This window comes from Notothenia coriiceps, unplaced genomic scaffold (genome assembly GCF_000735185.1).
Source record: "Notothenia coriiceps isolate Sejong01 unplaced genomic scaffold, NC01 NC01_scaffold00022245, whole genome shotgun sequence".
Classification (NCBI taxonomy): domain Eukaryota; kingdom Metazoa; phylum Chordata; class Actinopteri; order Perciformes; family Nototheniidae; genus Notothenia; species Notothenia coriiceps.
Window position 1 is genome coordinate 39256 of NW_011354946.1, and position 10367 is coordinate 49622.

At 40.6% G+C, this 10367-nt stretch overlaps 3 protein-coding genes across 4 annotated transcripts; all 3 read right to left on the minus strand.

Moving 5' to 3' along the window:
• Positions 1-3911: 3911 nt before the first annotated feature.
• LOC104953898 (alanine aminotransferase 2-like) lies at positions 3912-4662 on the minus strand. The gene has a single exon (XM_010780933.1). The coding sequence runs from the start codon at positions 4314-4316 to the stop codon at positions 3912-3914; it is 405 nt and encodes a 134-aa protein (XP_010779235.1). The 5' UTR covers positions 4317-4662.
• Positions 4086-8036, minus strand: fuz (fuzzy planar cell polarity protein). 2 transcript variants are annotated; one of them, XM_010780920.1, is made up of 3 exons: positions 7745-8036; positions 4693-7451; positions 4086-4176 (listed from the first exon to the last, which is right to left on the minus strand). In XM_010780920.1, the coding sequence occupies exon 2, from the start codon at positions 7416-7418 to the stop codon at positions 6111-6113; it is 1308 nt and encodes a 435-aa protein (XP_010779222.1). In that variant the 5' UTR covers positions 7419-7451; positions 7745-8036; the 3' UTR covers positions 4086-4176; positions 4693-6110. The 2 variants fall into 2 exon arrangements, with proteins under 2 accessions (XP_010779222.1, XP_010779221.1); XM_010780919.1 differs by lacking the exon at positions 7745-8036 and having other exon boundaries at positions 4693-7738.
• Positions 8037-8554: 518 nt separating this feature from the next.
• On the minus strand, positions 8555-10341 carry LOC104953890 (guanine nucleotide-binding protein G(I)/G(S)/G(O) subunit gamma-5). Its single transcript, XM_010780921.1, has 3 exons — positions 10152-10341; positions 9449-9590; positions 8555-8839 (listed from the first exon to the last, which is right to left on the minus strand). The coding sequence occupies exons 1-2, from the start codon at positions 10230-10232 to the stop codon at positions 9465-9467; spliced, it is 207 nt and encodes a 68-aa protein (XP_010779223.1). The 5' UTR covers positions 10233-10341; the 3' UTR covers positions 8555-8839; positions 9449-9464.
• Between the last annotated feature and the right edge of the window lie 26 nt (positions 10342-10367).

The following is a 10367-nucleotide window of genomic DNA, read 5'->3' on the forward strand; positions in this document are numbered from 1 at the left end:
TATTTTCCATTTTTATTTTGTAATCATCTCGCGACCCCCACTTTGGGAACCCCTGCAATAGATGACAACATGCAGGCCAAAATGCCTTTTAACAGACCATTAGATTTGCAGAAACAAAGCGTACACAGGCAAAATCAAATGTACAAGTCTTACAGCACATTTTATACACACTATATTCATCAGACAATAGCACGAAAAAAAGTTTGAAGTTATAGTTGAAATTTGGTCAAAATTCTTTGTTGTTTTCTTTAGGAGTGAGTGTGTTCATTGGTATGAACATTCGTTGCGCAATTGTGTCATTTATTCATTGATATCCCCCCGTAAATAATTAATTGTAATGAATACTCACAAAAGTGAATATACTGTTAGGCGTCAAAGATTCATTTTNATAGATGGCATTATTGGTTTGTTTGAAGCAGTGATGTACTAAAGGTCTGTAAAGAAAGAGTGAAATAAATATCCACTGAGCTCAAATTAAATTAACCCTAAACAACTATTGGCAATATCAACCCTTCTGTATCATGTTGCAAATGTTAGAATTTTAGAAGCCTTTTCGAGGACATTAAGGGGTCCAAATGACAACATGCAGGCCAAAATGCCTTTTAACAGACCATTAGATTTTCAGAAACAAAGCGTACAAGTCTTACAGCACATTTTATACACACTATATTCATCAGACAATAGCAGATAGAAAAAAAGTTAGAATTTATAGTTGTTTTCTTTAGGAGTGAGTGTGTTCATTTGTGTCATTTATTCATTGATGTCCCCCCGTAAATAATTAATTGTAATGAATACTCACAAAAGTGAATATACTGTTAGGCGTCAAAGATTCATTTTTATCCCTTACTTATTTATTTTCTTCTCACACACACACACACACGTGCATTTGCAACAGCCTTGATCCAGATAGCACTGTATGTGTACACACGGAAACCAAGTTTGACCTGTGCACTTGCTTATCACACTGATACCATTAACCTTCTGACACATAAAGACGGACTTACAGTGCACAGTTGCCTTTAACCTACTAAGTGACTTTAGACTGGAAAGGAACAGTATGTATTACAGCAAAGCAGTAAACAACGGCAACAACAACTACAATAATACATCCCCAAGTAAAGGTATCAATTTACTGTCTCCCAAGCCAATAATATGTTTCTGAAAGATAATCTCCCAAGCAGCTGAGACAACTGACGGACAGAAATGCAGTTAGCCACGTGCACAAACACAAGCACCCACACAAGATGTTAATAACAGATGTTCAGAACAGCATGACCCTGCAGAAAAATACATAAGCAGAACCTCACACTGACCACCTGCAGAAATCAAAACAGCATGTTTATTGTACGTGTCCAATGGAGTGCAGATTTTAGGAGGATACTGAGTCTGGCTCTCCCATTGGTCGCACATTAGAGGCGTCTCTCAGTCTGGACCAATAACATTGTATGGAGAGAATAACACCCCTAGGTCGATGGGGATCTTTTAGAAATACACTGACCTCTGACCGTAAAAACTGTCTCCAAAAGGCCAGTTGTTCTCCACCGTAGATAAAACATCCCAGAAAACAATGCAGAAGGTTCAAACGGTGCTTTTTAAGTACAGCACAGGAAGTACTTATTTTTACTCCAAGGGCTTTCCAAGAAAAGCTTTTCATTAATGACAAACAGTGAAAGTCATTGTGAAAAAGGATGTGACTTAGGCTGCTAGATGTATATTTTAATGAGAAGCTAGGATAGAAACTCACATAGCATTTGCAAATACACTCAATATTCAAATTAAATATTTGAAATGCAAATATGGAAAACGTTTTTAGAGTTCTGCTTTTTGCATTCATTGAAAATATGTAGAGAGAATAACAAAAACAAGCCTTGTGCGTTTACTGTCTGTCGCCATAGCAACGCTCGGATAAAGATCCTCATTCACTATTATCTAACAGCTCATTAGAACAAACAAAGACCACAATGTAATAACTTCACGAGGAGCCTTTGTGTGCTTTTGTTAACTGGTAGAGCAAGTTGGCTCAAGGTATGACCCGTTTCTATTCACTGTGCTGTAAATCGGATACTATGGGGAAAAACACAAGAACAGGGCTGCATTTGTAGTGTATAAAAAAAAACCCTAAGAGATCAGTTCCGAAAAACAAGGTGTGTAGGAAACTGGAGCTGGGTATCTGTGTCTGATTAATCCACGGATAAAGGCGAGAATGCATTATTGTGACCCATTTCCCAAAGAAATGCATCACCATTCAAACCCCAAGGGAGGGGTTTATAAAATGAAGAGGAATGTGTTTTGGACAAAACATCAGCATTGAAAGTCGTCACCGGCTTGATCTTCAATATTAGGATACATGTCTGTATTATCCTTGCAAGAATGGAAGTAGTCATCACATACACCAGGTTGCATGGGACAAACAAGTAACTTTAGTAGAGCCCTTCATATGCTTACATACAAGAGAGGGTGTTACAGTCAACAAGATGGAAGAATACTGGTTCAAAGCAGTATTCTGACATTAGTTCAGATTAGCTAAGGCCTGTGTAAGCAATACACATGACAGTCATATGTCTATCTCTTGAGTGACTGTGTCATCATGCCAATCTTAGGAACATAGCTATCATAACTTCAACTGTCTCATGAGCCTCATCCATGTAGTAATACATCCGGCTATGTACACAGCTACATCTAAATGATGGGAGCGTTTTAAATGATTACTGGCAGCGGGACAATCTTCAGAGAACAGAGACATTTCAGTGCTTCCCCTATCCTAGTGGGAAATACAAATGTTTACCATCTAAATCAAACTGCATTTCTTTGTATTACACCTGATCAAACTCTTGAACAGGAGGAAGAAATAAATATACCATTAAGAGAGAGAGGATCAACTCCAGATAAGTATTGACCTAGTCAAAAAACTCCCTAGAGGCTCTTTCACCTGTGGAACAACCTTTTCAAAATACTCGTTCCTTTCCTGAGCGAAGCACTCAAGAGAGGACTGTTTTCACACCAGACTGAACTCAGTACACTAAGCGCTGGTTGCCACATCACCATAAACTGTGTGAGAGGAACAGATGAAAAGTATCTTTGAAAAATAATACAATAACAAGCCTGTATTTATAATGGATGTTTGTTTTCCAGCTGTTAAGATAAAATGTATATCATTATCAAATTGATTATAATGATATATACCATATCTGATTGCTTAGCAAAATTGACACTTTACCATTGAGGACTGGAAGAGGTCAAGTGAGGCAACATATGATATATTTGCATCACATGTAGGTCAAACATATCAAAAACAGTATGTGGTTTAGTCTATGAAATTTCACCTCCCACAGAGGGTCACTTCATAAACAACTGTGGTTCAGAGACAGGTCTTAAAACAAGGTTAGCCATTAACATGATGCTAACCAAACTACAGATTTGCTGACATGATCAGTCTCCTCAGGAACTACTGACTAACTAAAGGACTTTCATAAGACGGTGTGTAAGCAAGCGGTACAGCAATTGATAACACCATTTTCTTTTGAGGTAAAGTTTAGTAATAGTGAGAGTGTAAACAGGAATTTAAATCTGCTGGTTTCATTTTTTAAAAAACCATTCATCAGCAGGAAATTTGCTGAGTCTCTTTAAAGTGAAAACTGTGAAACAGAATCAAATCTACCATTTTTAAAAGGATTTTCTTGAAAGAGATTTTGAAGTTTCAGGAATTCAAATGAATATAAACACAAGTCAAGTTCTAACTGATATGATTAATAGTCTTAAATTAGTCTTTTGTTTTAAATACAGCAACACAAAAACAACTTAATTTGATGATATGTTCTGGACACACTGCACTGGTGTACATCCACAAAATATACACAACTTGTTGCCACATTCTATTTAATAGAAGGATGGGTTGATGTAATGAAAGACAGCTATAACAACATGTTTGGGGTGAGTTTGAAATACAAAGAGCAGATATTGTCCATAGAGATCAGACAGCGAGTACAAACCTCAGAGAGCTCCCTCTCCAGCTCCAGAGCCCGCTGCACGATGGGGCCCCGCACGGCGTACTCCACCTTCTTCACCGTGGGGTTCATGCTGTCGATGGTCAACACCTTGGCCCGGGGTAACACTCCATTCTCGGACATTTTCTCTTTGGGGAGCCCACGCCGCGTCGCGCTCAGACTCGACAAAGCTCTGCCGGGAGAGGAGGACGACAGAGGGGGAGAGGTGAGTGAGCAGACCCTGGGGCCAGCCCCGGCTAACAATTCGTTTCGCCCCCGGCTCAAAAGCCTCACGTTTCGGGGTGACAGCAGCTGCATTCGTGTGGCTGACATTTGTTTAGTCACGGCCTTCCTTCACAAGTTGGGGAACTTGTAAAAGCCTCTACGGTGCACAGCGAATTGCACAACGGCGGTCACTTCTCTCGAGAGGAGTGAAATCAAAAGTTGTGACACCACAGAGCTCCTAAGAAGGACTAAGCGCCCAGACCTTTGGACCTTGAGCCTACAAAGAAGGCTCCGATCAAAATTGTGATTAAATCCAAGGCTGTTTCTAAAGACAATGGCTGCTTCCACAAACTGACTGCTTCTCCCTCCGAAATTATTGGGGTATGAATCCTGCACACATGGCAACACACAGCCAGACCGACCGTATCCCTCCCTCTTGTGCGGCCCGTTATCCCACCCCCCTCTCCTCCGTTATCTTACGCACCGTGAGGCTGTCACTCAGGCTTTGTTCTCCGGTTACCGAGCTGAAACAGTTGAGGGCTTCAGACGAGGGTCGTGGGGATATCGCCAGAGTTTGTCCCGGGCTCCCTGACTGCACTGAGACTTTTTTTGTTCTGGGAGCTCCATGTGGTTTGGGTGGAGACTTTTTAAGCTTCTTTGTAAACAAAACAATAATGAATGCTCCTCCTATCTCTACGACTACACCCCACTTACATTTCTGGTTGAATGCTAATTCCTTTGACAAAATATAATTGTGCAATCAGAATAATTAGAAAATGCTCAATTTCACAGGATCACAAATGTTCCTTTGTACTGGGATGTTACAAATGACAATCGGTATAAAACTCTGGCCCTTCACACCTACAAGTGTGACTTCAAAAAGTTTCAAAAATGATCAGTGCAGGTATGAACAACAGACAGCACTGTAACTATCATTACATGATGTATTCATAAAATGATTGTTTTGTTTATAGTCACTATAATTTCAGCGTTAAGTGGTTGGGAATACATATAGTTGTGATAACTCACATAAGACAACGGTTATAGGTATGACTTATTGAATGGACTTCTTGTAACATGCTTTTAATAGTTTTTCTTCTTAAAGTTAAATTCACATATTTACCCCAGTACAGTCTTTGCCAAGAACATTTCAGAGGACAAAAAACATTATAAAAAGTGTTTACTTTCATAGGTGAGTAGTTTAAATTGAAAGGCTTATTAACCATTGAACTGTCTGAGGAATTGCTTGTCAAGTAGTTTATTTCGAATTCTACAGTCGAACAACTTTGTTGTGTAGAAATCATCAAATACAAGCCACACATTTTCATTATCACATTAGTAAAAAGGAACATTGTGAATAGATCATTCAAGACCCTCTGGATATAACAAACATATTTAGGATTCAAACTACAACATTGTTGAGCCAGAATGATTCAGAATGTCTACAAAGCATTATGTAACATTTAACCATGATGCTCAAATACAGTCAAATATTACTGAAAATGTTGGTATTCAATTAATCTAACAATTAATTCTAAAAAGGGCCTTTCAGTCAGTGAAGTTAGACGCAATGTGCAACAGTGACTTATTTCCTGGATGTAGAACAAAGCAGTTCACTTTGGTTGGACAATTTCCATTGTTTTCGAATAATGCCAGCTTTAAATACCCGAGTAGTAAAGTGAAAATAACCAGTGATAACCTTTTCTACTGTTCATCTTTAACCAGTGGTGTGCTTATGATAGTCTTTACCAAATATGGACAGATGGAGGCACATTTGTTGCAGCAATCAATAGGGTTGAATAAGAATCTAAATAGCAGCAGCTGGTTCACATTTAAGTATTATTTTAGTCACATTGATGGTTCATGGACAATCAAGATGTGCTAACAATTTCAATACTTCTATTAAAATCCAGTGGCACCAACAATATCAGAGAGAGTCTGTGTGGCCACTGTACGCAATGCAAAGGTGGGCACTGACAGTGGGGCGAGCAGAAAGAGCTGGTGCTGCGGAGTCTGAAGGCCATAGCTTTTGCACTCTTCTGTAACTAGATAGCACTGCAGTGGCTGGTGGGAGAATCCAAGGACAAAGTCATCAGTGTTGCCCCTCTGAGCCCTCTCCTCAGGGGACACACACAAAGTCTCCTCCTGGTTGAAGTAGCGTGTGGTGCTGAAGATGTAGAAGAGCTTCAGTATCTCCCAGCAGCGGGCCTTGGAGGGTAAAGGAGGTTCACCCAGTGGACGATTAGTGGAAGTCCGCACACAGGAGACTGAGCGACGTGTTTCACGGTTAATCAGAAGTAGTGCCAGCACATCAGGGCGCAAGGATACAGATCTTGGTAAACTGTGTTCTCCAACAGCCAAGCAGTCTCTCAGGGTCTCCACAAGAGGTGTCCAGAAACGACCCACCATCCCACTCTCAGCGCTGTGCAGGGAAGGCGTTGGGCCGCACAGCACGCACACATCTGCCCCAGGTAGCAGCTGGAAGCGAAGCAGGCGGTGGGCAACAGTGGGGCTGCCCTGAGGAAGGAAAACTGGGTAATCACAAGAGGCTGATCCAGAGGCAGAGAGGGACCGTATCAAAGCCGAGAGCAGCACAACCTCCGGTGGAGCCAGGCGCCACCATTTCTCAGTTGCTGCAGCTATCCGCCCATGGACGATGAGGCAGCCGAATTCACTGTCTGCAGCCTGAGCGAAGCCATCCACAGCCTCTTGAAGAAGAGTGGGGTTTGGAGGCAGCAGTGAATCCGCACAGTGTGTCAGGTTACCCAGGATGCCCTCTTGCCTGTCCTCCAACAGTTGATCAATGAGGCTGAAACAGGACCGCAAGTCCCTCTTCAGTCTCTCAACATTTCTGACATTAGTCAGTTCATCCTGCCCCAACACCAGCACCATGCAGCTCCATACATTCTCCAGGAGCCGCTGTAAACGCACCTCGTCCTCTTTGCTGTCACCTGCACCATCTTGTCCACCTCCACTCACGACAATGAGCATCATACTGTCCTGGAAAACTCTCCATACTACTTTACCCCCGCCTTCAGTCTCACAGCTGAGCAACACTACTCCGTGGCCACCCCCAAACATGTGGACACCATTCAGGGAGCCGATGACAGAGAAGGGCAGCTGCTTGGAGGCTCCTCTTGTGAATAGAGGAACCCCACTGCTGGCTGTGAGGCAGAGGAGCTGTGTGGATCCATGCTGGAGCATCATCATGCTAACTGTTGCTCGCTCTTGTGTTGTTTTCAACTGCAGCAGATTTTTGAATTAACTTAAGGTCTTCATTGAGTTGATTGTTGACTAAGTCTGCTAAAAATACGATTCTAGCGTCACATCAGTGAGCACCTTGTTAGCATCACGTAACGTTAAACCATTTCCTGCAACCGGCTAACACCGGTACAAACAACGGCAAGACAAGATATATCATACAAGTCAGTTAACCTATCTACCATGCTAAACATATTCTCCGTAGAACAACCATTTCCCTTTGTTAGCTAACGGTATTTTACGACTTAACATGCTAGGTTAACAAAGTAAATTACCGTCGTTTCCACAGTAACGCCGTCCCATGATTCATTCTTCACGATTGAGAGGGCGGCTTAATGCTGCTGGTCGAGCTGCAGTTGGGATTTAAGAGACCTGGTTTACCGCCGAAGGAGCGGGACGAGAGCACCGACCCGGGATCAGTGCCCGGCGTCCATGGAAGTGCCCATGGATCTGAATCATCTGAATACCGTTAGTTCACTTCTCGCGAGAGTAAAAACCAAAAGCTCTGGGTTGATCTGAGGCTCACGCAACATGACGTTTGATGTTTCCTCTTGATTTTGACTCAAGAGTAGAAAAAAAGCACAGGTGTTACCAATCACAATAATTATTAAATGTAAACGATAATGAGTGACAGTAACCAGCATGCACACAATTAGGACCCTGAAACTGAATCAGATAAATGTAATTTTGACATCCTTAAATCTATTATTTACACCTCCATCCATCTGCAACAAGTAGAAACGTATTTTTTGAAAATGACCTAGAGTATTTTTAACAAGTAGAGACATCCACCTCAGGTCATAATCCCCTTCAACACATTTGTGTTGCCAAGCAGTGGCTCACAAACTGATCCAGCAGATTGGCCCAAAAATATATATATGTGTTTTCTGTTCTTTTGTCTTGTATTGGAATATAGGAAATAGATGTGTTTCATCATCTGAAAATCAGATGCTTTTTATTATTATCTCAAAAACACTGTATAAATACTGTACTTCTGACATATGGTAGACAGTTACATTTGTTATACTATGTTGTAAAATAATTTGCAGCGTAGCAAAAAACAGAAAATGCCAACCAATACAACATGGAGTAGTAAAGAATGTTTTTTTTATTCATTAAATACAAAAAAGTCCAGAACAGTGATGACTAAAATAGAACAATAGAAAAGGCACAATTATTTACTGAAAAATCACACTGTGCCATGAAAAATAAAACTGTCTCCTTTCTTCTACTGTGGCTGAAAATAGATGGTCATCTTCCTGACATGATTCCAATGTGTTCTACACTCGAGAGATCCCGTGGCAGTATAATGGCTTGGCATGAGGAGCAGTGTTGAGGTCAACTTTTCCCTGTAGCATCAAAATGAAGGCCTGCAAGACAAGAAAATAAACGCCACAAAAAGAAAATGATTAGGCTTATGATTTCAATCAATGAAAAATTATCAAATATATTGCAGTGTAATACATTGTTTAAATTTATCAATGATAGGACTTAATGTATTGTACTATAATACGCTGCTGCATATTTTGTATATCTTATATTATGTAAATGCAATATTATGAATTAATACTGATTAATAAAAGGTCTATCTATCTAATTATTACCAAACATCACACTAAAACAAATTGTTTTTGGAAAGATATGTTTCATAATTTTGAAGAGTGAGCATAGATAGCAAAGAAGTAAATTAGGCTTGAGATGTCTTGGAAGTTTTTGTGAATATTTAGAGTTATTCCAAACTCTAAAAATGTAGTGCAATTTTCAAGCTAAACACAGTTTGTTTGCTTTTTGTAATGAGAGGAAACCACTTAGATGTATCGATCAACTTACAATTAAATGCTTCTATTATAGTGAATGTTAGTTTATTCTATTCAATACATCCGCTTCTCATTAGACCTTTTCAGAAATTACACCACCTACTTGTGCTGTATTTATGGGTGTGTGACTGATTCCAAATGTCAACAGGGTGCCAGACTCACCATGAATGCAGTGGTTTCACAAGAAGGAGCAGACCTTCTGTGGCCTGAAAGGGTTGGTGCTGGAGGACACACCGGTGAGCAGAGGGTCCTGCAGGGCGTTCTGCATGCAAAACTGTTGAAGGTCTGCAGCTGCCTGGGAGACCTGGTGACAAAAGAGGAACCAAAGTTTGTAAAAAAAAAAAATCACCCTGGCCTGGTGATCATCAGGGAAGAGGGTATTTGAAGACTAACCAATAGTAGAGAAGAAAACTGAATATCTAGACCTCTGACACTCAGGTTTTAACCATTTTGTGTTGCAAACATGTAAAGATATCTAAAAAAACAAGTATTAATCGGGTGAAACTAGTGAATGTATCAATGCCTTTGAATTGTGCGAAAAGAAAAAGGGTTAAAGAAGGTTATTCATCAGGTTGATTGTTAAGTTGCTAGTTTCACTTGGATGCAAGTTTACAACATGGATCTTGTCATCCTAAAATGAAAAAACAGATGCTAAATGTGATCAATTCGACATTTTTCTCCTCTTTGTCAAATGCCGATTAATTATCAAAAACTTCCCTTCAATCCAAGCAACGCCCTGCTACGCCTGTTGACTAGCGGCTAGCTTAGCTGTTAGCATAAACTAGCCGTTGTTAGCCGATTTGGCTAACAGTGGAGATCGCCCCCCTCAGTTATTTGCCAGAAAAACAATAAATACACAAATTACCTTCACTCTGTTTATGCTCGCTTCGAAACGGAGCTGCTGTACGACTTTCTTCATGGCCACAAGATTAGAGGAACCCGACATTTTCGGTGTTTTTTGTGAAAAATAAACGGTATGCTGTGGGTGGGATTCTTGGCTTGATGCTGAGAGACAAAAGCAAAGATGATGACATCCGGATTCCGGTTGTTGAAACTTGTGACTGCAACTCCTATTTGATCC

Excerpts from the sequence above, each read along its gene's own strand:
- fuz (XM_010780920.1), bottom strand. The coding sequence starts at position 7,418 with ATGATGATGCTCCAGCATGGATCCACACAGCTCCTCTGCCTCACAGCC.
- LOC104953898 (XM_010780933.1), bottom strand. The coding sequence starts at position 4,316 with ATGTCAGCCACACGAATGCAGCTGCTGTCACCCCGAAACGTGAGGCTT.
- LOC104953890 (XM_010780921.1), bottom strand. The coding sequence starts at position 10,232 with ATGTCGGGTTCCTCTAATCTTGTGGCCATGAAGAAAGTCGTACAGCAG. Across the intron at positions 9,591-10,151 it reads CGAGCATAAACAGAGTGAAG|GTCTCCCAGGCAGCTGCAGA; the intron begins GTAATTTGTGTA and ends TTTTGTCACCAG.